The sequence below is a fragment of the Lissotriton helveticus genome, chromosome 7 (assembly GCF_964261635.1).
Source record: "Lissotriton helveticus chromosome 7, aLisHel1.1, whole genome shotgun sequence".
NCBI lineage: Eukaryota > Metazoa > Chordata > Amphibia > Caudata > Salamandridae > Lissotriton > Lissotriton helveticus.
Genome location: NC_136068.1, coordinates 394,042,763 through 394,056,622, shown reverse-complemented (window position 1 = coordinate 394,056,622; position 13,860 = coordinate 394,042,763). Strand labels below are relative to the sequence as shown.

At 43.6% G+C, this 13,860-nt stretch overlaps 1 protein-coding gene across 2 annotated transcripts in view; it reads right to left on the bottom strand.

Moving 5' to 3' along the window:
- TRPC4AP (transient receptor potential cation channel subfamily C member 4 associated protein) overlaps nt 1-13,860 on the bottom strand; it is a 766,986-nt gene that overhangs the window by 385,987 nt on the left and 367,139 nt on the right. For both annotated transcript variants that reach the window (XM_078652243.1, XM_078652242.1), the window contains exon 11: nt 8,019-8,077. In XM_078652243.1, the coding sequence (XP_078508369.1) occupies nt 8,019-8,077 (59 nt within the window). The remainder of the gene's footprint in view (nt 1-8,018; nt 8,078-13,860) is intronic.

The window sequence follows — 13,860 nt, the reverse complement described above, 5'->3', positions numbered from 1 at the left end:
CCTCCTCCTCGAAAATCATTCTCAGTTGGTGTTTGAGTGCGTCTTCTGGGGCTCCCAGGTCCTCCTGTAACCCCAATTCTAGGTTGCCAAGACCAAGCTCCAGCCTTAGCCTTGCTTTTCTGGCTTGCAGCGAAATTAGCAGCCATGATTTGTATGCTTTGGCTAGTGCAGCTATTATGAATCTATCAAGGGCGCCGGGAAGGCCAGGTTTCCGTAGTTGATGGCCGTTATCCGTTTCGCTTTCAGGACTGTCAGCATTGGCTCGGCAGTTGGGCTGATCAGGCATTGGCTCAGTCACTTCCATGTGTGAATGACTCGGTGTGCCTTTGCTCTGAGGTGTTTTAGATAGGTGGACGGTTTTGCTTTTTTCCGAAAGCCAGACCCAAAGGTAGTTGTAGGATGTAGTTGTCCCTAGTAGATTTTCTCTCAATTGCCAGTGGACTTGCCATTTGTGTAGATATTTTCCAAACACAACTATCTTAGTTTTGCTCGGGCTGACCAGCAGATGGTTATCCTAGTTATAACAGTGGAGTGCATTCAGGGCTCTCTGGAGGCCCACCCTAGTATGGTCAATTATTGCGGTGACAGCGGCATATACTAAGATAGGGAGGCTCTCCCTATCTTACTGAATGCACTGGTCTATGATATCTCATAGTAAGGGACTTTTGTACCTTTCAAATACTCATACCCATGGTCCCTTAATATTCCCAGAGTTTCCCTTGTCCCATAGAAACACCATTCTCTAACCAAGCTGTCTCCAAAAGGTAGATGTTCAGAAATTCCCGCCACCAGAACTGGCAATAAGTTTGACCAAAAGGCACATATGGAAAGCCAGTGCACCCCCTGTAATTGGCAAATGATGACACAATACAAGTAATTGGGCCAAACAAGGGTGTCTTCACTTCTGGGACCTAGAAGGTAACTTTAATAGGAGGTAGTTCACAACTGCAAGATCAGCAAAAACTGAAGATTATTTTGCTGTGAAGACTGAGGCTATAAGCAAGTTAGATTATCTTGTGACCAGTAGCTGTGCTGCCTAGGGCCAAGGATTACCAGTCTTGGATAAAGTCTGATGTCTAAAGACTGACTTTCAGATCTGAGTTAGCTCAGATGTAGCATTAAGTAGTGTCTGCATGTGTGCAGAATTTGCTCTACCCACCATAACACACAATTACAAAAAACACACATTCACCAAAACGTACCAGACCTATTTGCTATGCAGAACCAAAGAAGCTTGTTTTCCTGTTAAAAAACAATGGCTTCAAGTAAAAAACCCTATTATTAAATTCAGTCACTATGAAATCAAACCAATCCTATTGTAAAAACCACTGACAAATCAAACAGATCTGTATTTAATGTACTAATGCAAGCAAACATAGAATGAACACATTAAACCCTACAATTGTAAGAAACGAAAGCTGTACTTACTGTTGAAAGTTCCCTTTCCTTCATTACAGCCATGTGTTTGTATGTATGTCATATGAAAGAAACTTGGATGGCAAAGGAAACAATTATAGTTCTTTTGTTTCAACAAAAACCTGAATTCAAGGGAGCTTTCAGTAATGATAGTCTTTCAAATGAAGACTCACTTGGAATTCCATCTCTTTTTCACAGATAATAAAGTAAGTCTATACAGAAGGCTAGCTTGCTTTTGTCTCTTTGTACATCATAACAAGAATTTGCAATGAAATAAGCCTCGCATTTGTGAGAGTTTAAGTTATTGGCATTGTAAATAGCAATGCCTTTTATTTATCTGTTTTGCTAATTAACACATAAATAAAAGGCATTGTCATTTACAGTGCCAATAGCTCAAACTCTAGTAAATGCAAGACCTATAATTCAAAGAAACGGCCGACATTGTCCCGGGCTGCTCAGAAACTGAAAGCACGCATGGCACGCGGAAAGTTGCAGGAAAGCATGTTGTGCCTGCAGTAGGAGAAACTCCTGAAAGAAAATAGTGCTTACAGACTAAAAAAGATGTACCGTGTAACGACCGAAGTAAAAGAGCCAGTCCTCATGGGAGGTTACAAATGAAGATAAGGTGGTACTAAAGGAGGGACTAAAGCCTATTAAAAAATTAGAAGTCATCATTTACAAAGGGCAATGACACAAGCCTATGATAAATATGGGTGGAGAGTGAGCGGGGCTTCTACTCCATACTCCAAAACAGCATGCCGCAGCGCATACGCTGCCCAGGCTCAACCAAAAAATGAAAAAAAGGACTATAATGAAGGCTCCATTGCCATCCCATTTTCATTTATATTTCTGGGTTTGTTTCTATGAAAGAGTTTAAGTAACACAGAAATAAAATGGAAGGTTTTCTACCAGTACACATAAATGGGTGAAACAATAATACACGACTGCAGCAGCACTAATGAATAGTAGCGGGGAGCTTCTCTGAGAACATAAAGGAAAAGAGTGTGGGGTGAAAGGAAACAACGAAATGGAGGGCAGTGTGGGAGGAAGGAGGAGTGATGCACAGGGTAAATAATTGGGCTGAAAGATAGCTATGAAAGGAAGGGATAACAGGGAGGAATGGGGAGTTCAACAAACATGGGAAATAGGGACAGGTGAGGAGGAGCAATGAGGAGTGGATAAACATTTTAGCTGACAGGATAAGGTGAGTGACAACCACTCCTTCGTGCTGAGCAAAGATGTGATTAATGAAGACTCTAGACAATGGCTGAAAGACACAGTTCCAAAAAAGGTAATAAAAGCCTTCAAGGGGCCACTTCCATTTACATTTTAAGAAATTGGTTAATTGACAGCTGCACTGCCAAATCAACACCACAAAATGTTGTACTGAAGTGGAAAAATTGGAAAACAGAATGCAATAGAGTTGTTTGTGAAGAAGAAAAGATATCAAAAGAAAACTAAAGAAAAGTGGTGCAAAAGCAGAAATCAGAGAGAGAGCACAAGAGCAGCAGAAAGCACCACTATGATTAGAAGACAGTTGACGAGCTATTTTTCACAAACTGCTGCAAAAACCTACACAATTTTGGGTTAACGGAAAAATATAAAGCCGTAATTTCATTATTAAAAAAATAATGGACAGAGGGATGTCATTCGATCATGAAAAAATGTTCCTGCAGAAAAAGGAGAGCATCTGGCTACTTCACATAAATTTGCTGTTATACTACAGCAGATGGTAGTAAATATAACCTTTGGAATCTGGGATCTACGAAAAGATGGAAAAATGTAGATTTAAATATGTGCAAGAATGTAGCAATGACCTACAAATGAGTGACAAGCTCTCATCAATACAACGGGTGATACACTTTAGTCTGAAAAAGCCAAAGTGCTAGTTATTCCAAGCTTTACCCCAAGTAATTAATTATTCAATGGTACAACTACTAAAGTCAATAAGTCGACATGAGCTGTCCTCAACTGGGACAAATATGCAAATACACTACAAATATATACATAGGGCATATTACACAGCTGTAATTATGGTCAAGTGCAGCATGTCAACGCATTCCAGCTGCCGTCACAGCAGCACCCTCTGTATGGATTTCTTGCATCTGGCATGGGGTTGCCAGGCAGTAGCCACATTTTGGACACATGTAAAACAAGCTCTGAACATAATGATAGCTTAAGCGACTTCACTATCTCCCATGGTGGTAATGCTGGGTTGCGTAATGGACGTCCAAAACACTTCAAGAAATTGATGGCAAAGGCAAGCCTACTTGGCCGCAGCACTGCAATGACATTGGGAGGCAAGGGAATACCGCAGTTTAGCAGCTGGCTTAAGGATAAGCTGATGTGTAGTGAGCAGGGAAAGGTACACAGACATCCTTCTACTTAGCTCCATACTGATCAATTACTGGGGGCCTTTCAGGATTATGTGGCCAGCCTGGATACTGATGAACAGTCCAGTCCGCATAATGGAAAAATATGATAGCCTCATCAATTAACATGAGGAGAGACAGTGGGTTTTGTGCCGGGATATGCCTGCTGTGGATTTCATCGTGTAGAGGTACGGGATGCACACCTCACTTTTTTTTCACATTTGCCACCTTTTCCACTTGCGTTGCTTTGCGTGCAAATTGGTGAGTGCCATGCCCAAAGAGATTCTGCAATCAAAATACCATAACAGTGGGGCGGCATTTCGCCCCAGCCAATTGCACTGCTGGATATTGCCCACATGGTTGACTTCGTCACGAACATATTCCTTTATATATTTGCCTTTAGTTCCAATTTTATATCAGTCCTTTTTGTCGTAATTTCTCACTACAATGTTGTGATTCCACACACGGAGTGAAACGGAAATTGCAGTTTCACTCCGTGTGAGAAATTACGACAAAAATGAACTTATATAAAATTGGAACTAAAGGCAAATATATAAAGGAATATGTTCGTGACGAAGTCGCCCATGTGGGCAATATCCAGCAGTGCTATTGGCTGGGGCGAAATGCCGCCCCACTGTTATGGTGCTGTGGATTTCGTCATGATATGTGTGGGCATGAGGGAGGATGATGGAGGAACTGACACCAAACAATGCTAACTATGTAAACTGATGTACTGGATTCTGATGAGCTGATTCATGCTATTATGTTCGGCTGCGGCCACATTTGGTTGTAAGCATTGAAACCTTAATAAAAAAGCTTTAAAAAAAATCTACATGAGCATGGTGCCTGAATCAATCTCACTTCGATTATCCACATGATATATGGACATCATACGGTGGGTGAAGTAATGCAGCTCTTGCACAGATTTAATGGGAAGAAAATCATGATTTTATTAAAGACACAGAGGCTAATATTATGCACTACTCCTTTATTGTCCTCATACACAGCAGCAACAAAGAACTTAGAATTAGAATATAACATCCTTAGAAATTCTATAACTCTTTAGAACATGCATATAATCACAGAAGATGCAGCTATCTGCCTTCTTTTTTTTTTTACTGCATAACCATTCCAACTCCAAACTCTACGAAAACGATAAAATCCATCTGTTGTAATAACTATACACGTATCCTTCGTTGCCAAGGATCCTCTCCGATGGTTTTTAACCTTAGTTGTGTCCTAGAATAAACAAAATCAAACATATCAAAAGGCAGGAACACAAAGTAGGGAGGGATAATATTAGCCTTCTTGTCTTTAATAAGAGGGATACCATTCGTCTCTGGCAGCCGCTGCTCCGGGCTGCGTCCAAATCAGGCTTAACAGCCGGAAAAATCGCCTGAATTCATGCTGACTCAAGTCCTAATAACCTCACTGTATGACGCAAAGAAATTGAAACTGATTGGATTATTCTCCTCAACTCATTGAGCATCTTTTTCACTTTCAAAATCTTCATGATATCCCTTTACTGTCCTCAACACCCAAGGATAGTGCGTAACCTCTCTGACCTAGTCTGCCGCCCAGTTCTACAAGGGTACATGTAAGGTAGTTTTTAAACTCACCTGTTCCACCTCTTGCTCTTCTCTAACTCTGTGATCCTCGCAATCTTGCCCGCTGCCTCGGAGGATAAAAACCCTCTTGTTCTGACCTATGCTCATAGGGCCTGAAACCTTGTGTGAAAGAACCAGGAGTTATCCCTTGCCCACAGCCGGGGAATCAACCCTGCATTCTCCAAGCCCCACCAAAAACCTTACACGTGTCCCTTTGCACCTTCTGTAAAGAATTAAAAGTGCCCACATACTGGACATGTACTTGACAAAACATCCATCACGGTCTTGTCCATATTCTTTGCTTGCAAATTCTGCCAACTTGGGATCTATTTTAAATAAAATACTCTTGCGTCTTTCCATACATAATGCCACATTTGTATTGCCCAATAAGCAGATCGCTCTCTAGACCCACTGGCACAGCTCAAATACATTCACCCTGTGTTGTTAGTATGCGCCTCTTCACACAAATCAAATACATTCGTAAGGGCTTCTAAAATGTCAAAAACCCTATTCGTGACACCCCTTCACACCCTTATCTAACCCTTTCCTATGGTCTCGGCCAGTTTTGTTAAAGAAATTCAACACCTTGGGGTCCAACTCTGGAGTATAGGCCACTTTTATTTGCAGGGTTGGTCACGGATACTCTGAACATAGGCTGGTCAGAACCTCCTTAGGAATCTCCCTGCGTATCCAGTAAAACAGATACTGAGCCACGTGCTCGGCTGGCCACCCCTGAATTGACAAGGGGGCTGTATTTTTAAAGGATCGAACATCTCCTCACCCTGTGGGTCTACAAAGTCACCCAACTCCACAACTTTATTGTCTTTTGACCCAATTGTCTCTTCCTACTTTTTTCACTCTCCTCCTCTGTCTCAAGATCCAATGAGCATGTCAATGCCACATCCCCACTTGAAGATGTCTCATAACATGCCACTACATTACGGCACTTCCCTTTTGCCTGTATACCATCCCCTTTTGCCTTTAAAGCACATCCTGTGTCTGGCACTTTACACCCAGATCCTCTATTTTCATTAAGCAACTCCACATGCTTCCTTTTCGGTTTTGAACCTCCAACAGTAGAACCAGTTGATACAGGCTCAACCTCCTTCAAGAACAAACTTTTTCTTCATCTATATTTTTCAAGACAGCTTTTTCCTTAATATGCTTCTCTACACTATCTTCCTATCCATCCTCTCAGCCAAGTCACCAAACATCTTATCCATATATTCCCTCATCTTTCCTTCTAAAACATTTTCTCCAACTTGCTCCATTTCCAAAACAAATAAATGTTAATAAACACTCTTCCCTCCTCCTTCCAAAATCAGCTGTTTGATATTACAACTAACTGAAAATACTTCCAAGAGTGAATTCAATCTCATTACTTCACAATCATCTTTACCAAATTATGGCCACATATCCCTCTATGTAGTTTCCTACAAATTCTTCGCAGTCAAAATGGCTGTCGCACACATAAGAGTATGCCGGCTGAGTCCGGTCAAACCGCAGTTGAGAACACGAGCAGCACCAGCCTCTGCGACTCGCGTCGGAGGATACAAAATGCTAGCTCTGTTCTATGCTGCCTGCTCGCCACTTGTCCTCGCGCATGCCTACCCGCATGTTACTTAGTCATGCCGGGTTTCTACACGTTACAGAAAAGGGGGTGGTGATGAACAGAGTGTCTGAATTAAGCAGACCACTCTTACCCAGTCCAAAGATCAGGGCTTGATCCATCACCGTTATTTATCTCACTGCCCCATCCCAGCTCAGAACCTGGCTATATGCAAATTAGTCTGTCCCTGGCCCAGTGCATCATGGGAACAGGGCAGACCAAACTACCAAGCCAATTCTTCACCAGAAAGGAGACAAGCTACACGTGTCATTCTAAACAACCGATAAGTGCATTTTTTAAGCAGAACGGTAACTGAAGCGATCCAGTTAATGAACTTTGCCTCCTAGACGCTATTTCATAGAACCACCAGACTCCTCCTAATGCTATATTTAATTAACAGGATACCTCCTTCTCTTTGCCACCAATATTAGAGGAGTCAAACTGAAATAAAATACCTTGCGCCCCTACCAGCAGTAATAAATACCTTTGCGCCACACATCCTAATACAAGTTTAAGTTTCTTTGTTATTCCTCCCACTCTCAGACTATTTCACTACTGCTCCTTCTGCTCTGAAACCGTCTCGCGCATAGACAAAATATTGCATGAACAATTTATTCAGACTGGTTATGTACATACATACATCAACCTTCAAACATACCTTTTCCTAACTATATACATCTCACGTTCTCATATATATATATCTCACATTCTCCTACACCATAGAAAGTAACTGAAGGCTGTACTATCTGTGTTGAGCAGCAACTAAAGACGATAGCTGCGTGTTCTGTGGTTATATGCATTTTCTAAAGAGTTCTATAATTTTTAAGGATGTTCTATTCTAATTCTAAGTTCTTTGTTGCTGCTGTGTATGAGGGCAATAAAGGAGTAGTGCATAATATTGGCCTCCGTGCCTTGCCATAAAATGATGGTAAACCATTTACCATCATAGCATACAGAAAAGGTTTAGCAAATACAGGACAGAATTAAAATATTAACAAGGTATCACATACTTACTCATGATGATCACTAAAACTTTGAAGTAATCTTAAAAACTGAATCTTTAAAGAAATATCCTAGGGAAATAAATGAAAGAAAATATGTCAAATTAATGCCATGGCATAGAGAGTAAGCAACAGCAAACGTTCTTGGGGAAATAGAAATCCTTATATAGCCAAAGACCAGATCAAGCAGTCAGAATGCTAGAAATGCTATGTAAGTAAACTGCTAATTTCTAAAACAACACAAACGGACCCACTGGAATTATATGGCAGAGGAGGGACCACGTGCAGGATTGAGTAAATTATATGGCAAGAACAATCAAATTATGTAGTGTAGTGCAGCACGTTTTGTGATGGTACTTCTATATTTTACACTTTTTAACCTTTTTTGGGCAAAGTTTACACCTTATTAGTTCCAGTTTAACACCCAATTACAGCAATTACAGCAATATGCAATTGAACGATGACCTATCAAGCTTTGTGAAAGGATATCTACTGAGTGGAGCCAAGAGTCACCACATTTTAGTAACTTTTAATCCATTCAAGGTAAACAATTTTTTTATTAAAATCTGCAGATAATACAGCAGCTGATAGATTATGTGGCAAAGGCAGGAAATTCATAATTTTGCACAAAACGCCACAGAGACACAATTGCATAATTCCAGTGGCTCTGAGAAAAATAACAAGCGAACATTTCTGACATGCACAAGGGCGGAATAAACAGTCAGAAGCAAAACATATTTTCACTCATGTGCCAACACAAGGCCGAACAGGATTTTAATTGAAACCGCTTTGTCAAATGATACATTTGAAGCAATATAAAAAAATATGAGAAATCCTTAATGTGTTCTGTGAGATTTTTCAAAGACACTACAAAAATAGTTAGAATTATATGCATGAAAATGTCTACAACAGGGTTCTCCTCAATCAACAAACAATCTGTTGAAGCCAATAACTGATATTGTACCAAAGAGTTGGCAGAGTTCAAACCAAAAAAAAGCAGCAAGACCGTAGAGTCAGAGTCACTGTAGAAGACAAACATACACAATAACACTGAAATATCATTGAACATGACTGAAAGGATTATAAACCATAACATATATCTTATGCACGAGTGAGACTTGAACATGAATTTTCACTGATAAAACACTGAAAGAAATAAAAAGATTAACACTTCATTTTAAGATTTCCTACAACAGATAATGCGGCTCTACAGGCAGAGCTTCTACTTTGGAACTGGGGAACCAGCCTCTGCGTCAGCTAGACATCCTGTGATTCAGGGTGAATCAATTAATATCCCTGTTCCTAAAAGAAAACAAAAATTAATGTGACCTTCTGTAATGCGCTATTTAAAACTACAGGTACATAAACATTTCTTATCTTTTGCAGTTTTGTTCCTGCATCATAGGTATGTTCACTGAAGTCAAACACTGAAACATTCTCTTCTGCATTTCACAGTATCCAGATCGCCTTTCCAAAGTTTTCGAACATGTAAAGTAGCAGCAGAATCTCCGTCAATTGATGTAATAATAGGAACAAGCATTGGAAGCCTATCAGATGCTTATTTGTTTCTCAATGCGCACATAAGACTGTAGCAAATTAGCACATGCTGCCCTGCAGCATCTAAAATGCACGCCCATCTAAATACAATGTGTATATGAAGGTAAAAAGAGTCAGATAGGCCTACATTGCAGGTAAAGAGAAAAAAGAGACTGTCTTTAAGAACTTGGGAGCCACTCCTTCCCACAATGTCTTGTACTGGAAGTTTGACTCCCAGAACCAGTTATTTTATAGATAGTTGAGGATATGACTGCCCACAGAGTGCTAAAAGCCAGGGAGGTGGGTGAGTCATTTATGACTTCAATGAGGATGCATTAGATGCAGAAACAGGAGTACAGGAGTGTAAACTTTTTTCTGCACCACAGGATCTTTCTTGATAGTCATAAATGCTGGACCAAAGTGGCAAGCGATTATATATTGTACAAAGAGGATGTTCGGCACAGACTAATTACAAAAGTACTTGTAGACAATAGAGAATAATTTTTACAGAGGAGATCATTTGAAAATATTCCTAAGTGTTTTCTGACCTACTTTGCGTTCTGTCTGAGTTTTGAAGTTTAGGCAGTAGTATTTATTGAATCTGGGAACAGATTTCCCTGTAGCAGTTCTACAGATTTCAGCGGCTGGGACATTCCTGATCCAAGCCGTAGTAGCTGCCATGCCTCCATTGGAATGGCCCTTAGGCCTACCACGTAAAGATCTATTCCCTAGGAGGTAAGAGAGATACATGCCACTATCCATTTTGCAGTGGATTGTTTGGAGGTGAATAAACCTTGTCTGGTGTGTTCATAGTTAACAAGGAAAATGTTACTTATCCAGTAAGCATCTGCTCGTGGCATGTAGTGCTGTAGATTCATATGCTTAGCATAATCCTGCCATTTAGTGTTAGGTTTGAATGTGTGCAAGCTATTTTTCTTCAAAAAAAGTCTTTCGAGTCATGAGGTAGTACGCCTCCGCTTGCTGGTAATGAGCATGGTGATCACCTCCATTGTTTGATTGTTTTCCCACATGGCAGGTGAGGATGAAATGTGAAGCATAGAGTAGTATATAGAGATGTCCGTGTGAAAAAAGTTTGTGAGAAATAGTGAAGGTAACTATAACAAGCACAGTAGTCCTGGTAGTAGGGTGGGCGAATGTGAATCTACAGAAATACATGCCACAAACAGATGCTTACTGGGTAAGTAATATTTTGCGTTCTAGGCAAGGGTAGCTGTAGATAAACATGCTTAGCATAGCCTGTAAAGCAGTCCTCCTCCATAAGTGGTGGCCTGCCTGTGGGAGTTACAGCTTTTTGAAATACTGTACGTAGAACTGCTTGGCCCATGTTGGCTGGTTTGTGGGCCAACATATCTACACACTAATTTTTGTAAATGTATGTGGTGTAGACCATGTAGCTGCTTTACATATTTCAGCAATAGGTATATTTCCTAGGAAGACCACTGAAGCTCCTTTTTAGGGTTCGCCTCGTGGAAAGCTGCGCCGCGCAGCTTTTCGACGCAGGCTAAATCGAATGTTAGAACAGTGTCGCCTTAGTTCCGCCTCGGTCTTCCATTGGCTAGCTCCATAAATGGAGGATAGCTATTGGAAGAGAGAGGCGTCCGTCATTCTGCGAGGCGACTCGTGGGCGTTCCGGCGATTTTTTCTCATCCTGCCCCTTTGACAACGTCATTGCGGCGGTGGACGTGTTTTTGGGGGTTTTTTTAGGTTTGTTTTGGGCATTTCGTTGAAGATGGGGCCCGGTGGAGAGTGATTTCAGCCCCTGCTTTGTATCCTGGCCTCCTTCAACCCCCTCATACACGCGGGACCGGGGACAAAGGTGCATAGGGGATTGGAGCGGAGACCGCTACTGTCAGCGGTGGATGCTGGCAGAGAGGTTATTTGCAGCCTCACTGTTATGGCCACGAACCAGATACGGGCCGCGAGGTCCCACTGGCTTAGACAACGACCTCTCACTGCTGCCGCGACAGAATAGGAGACATCTCGGCCTTCCATCGGCATTGGCACTACACTGCACCATGTGCACACACTTCAGTACTGAAATATGACGGCGATCTGTGCCAGGGGCAACAGGCGTGCGCTCTGCCAGAAGCATCACACTGCTTCGCCGGAACACGGCACAGCTCCAGACGGACTACCAGCAGCTCAGAATGAAAGACACTGGCATTTACGAAGCTTCACAGTTGGAACGGGGGCACTAACAGCTAAGTGGTCGCATGCAGGGAGCCCCGCGCTCACAACAAAGCTTAAACCTTATGGTCCAGCCTGCAGGCCTGTAGGTGGGACAGCTGGGCCACTGTAGCTACAAGGCCCCCTAAGACGGCCAGCATCACCTGAGCCCCTGACGTGAAACTGCGGGATGCTCGCTGGTCTTTGGCCAATGATCCCCTTCACAATATTCGACCCCTCCCCCCGAAAATGAGAACAGTGTTAGAAAAGCGGCAGGCGCCCCTAATTAGGATGCTAGCGGAGGACAATCGAAGTGTGTTGCTACCACACGAACCGCTAGGCACAACCTGCATAGTTAAAACTGCAGCAATATACACATCCAAACACATCCACCGCATGCAAACCCAGTGCGTTCAGTTCCTCATCCCACATAGCCATAACCCAGTAGCCCGAGTCTGCACAGTCAGACGAAATCCCCACGATCCGCAGTCACACATGTAGCACTGCCAACCACCACCACAGCCGGCATAGCGGAAGCTTGCACTCTGAGACACCAGACAAGCTGCGCAGACCCAGCCTCCTCTGCCGGCACCCCCACAACTGGCACTCAGAGCCACAACCCACCTCACTCCACCGAAAGCATCAACATGACCGACAGTCACAACCTGCGCCCCGCAGCCTGCCGCTGACAGTGCTTCGGCGGCCACTGGCAAGTAGCTCAGAATGGCCATCACGTGCCTCTGATGAGGCTACAGAGTAGGGCACGCACCCCTTCCGCCCCACGAGACGTATCCAAAGTTGTGAAGACTGCCACCTGTAAACATACAAACCCATAGGGTGCACACGAACAGCCTGCATACACATTTACTTGACACCCTTACACAACTCACAAAAGCAGCCCCACGCCCCCTGCGCACACACAACCACACTTAAACTCCCTAAGCATACACTGACACCCTCTACAAAAGCCGCCTTCACACTCCACCCACACAGACACATCCACATTCAGTGAACAGCCTATTCGAGAGAAGATATTTTTGGACACTGAGAAATGTTGAGGTACACCACGAATACAATGGAAACGGAATTTCAGGATTCTAAACGTGTCGTCAAAAATAACTGTCACTTGGAGAGGACGACGCTCTCCGCTGATGGCCCCACTCCCCCTGCAGTCTTACACCCACCCCTGCATAAGTCATGGACACCTCCAGCACATCCACATCCGACATCTCCTGACGCATGCCCCCACAACCCACTGCTGTCTGCCACCATTGCTCTGCGTGCACGTCCAACGTCCTTCCACTGCCTCACCCACAATGGGTCCAGGACCACCCCATCCATCCTCCATCAATAGAACTTTATCCCGAATAGTCACTGCAGTGCACAGTCCAAACTCCCCTATAACCTACATGCTTAGCCCTCTCACACACACTGCACGAGTGACGACCCCAGGACATTCCATAAACAGCGTGTGCCGCCACTTCCCCCATGTTTGCTGCATGCTTATCACGTTTCGTTTTCTGCATTTGTTTTGTTTAAAATAAATGTAGCCAGTCATCCATCTACAAGGAAGTCCATCCGTACTGCGTAGGCTGCACTTGGCGCTAGCCCTAACTCTCGACCCTGTCCGTTCCTTGCACAGCCCCTGCATGGGGATTCCCACGCCCTCGTGCACGTAACCCGTCATTGCACGCACAGCACGATCCTCCAGGCAACTCCATGCAGGATAAGACATCTCCCTCCCCGCACAGCCCCACGACATTCCTCGCACGCAAAGGACGAAAAGTCCCTGCACAGCCAGTTCACTCACTGTACGTTTCCTGCCTGCGTGAATCCACCCCCTGTACAGGCAGACCCGCCCAAAGTTTCTTTCAGGCAGCCCCGTCTTCCAGTATTTGACCCAAGACCCTCCTGGCACAGCAGCACACCTTGCACAGCGTTCTCCAGCGTCATGGCACGCCCAGAACGTCCCACCAGCACAGTCCGTCCTTACTTCACAGCCACCATCACGCGGACGTGACCTCAGAGCACCCCCACCAGAACCCTGTGAGGTACTGGAACAACTTCACACCCCAGCACCAACATCCCAACAGAACTGCTAGCCTACCACCAGACACCCCTTGCGCAGCGAT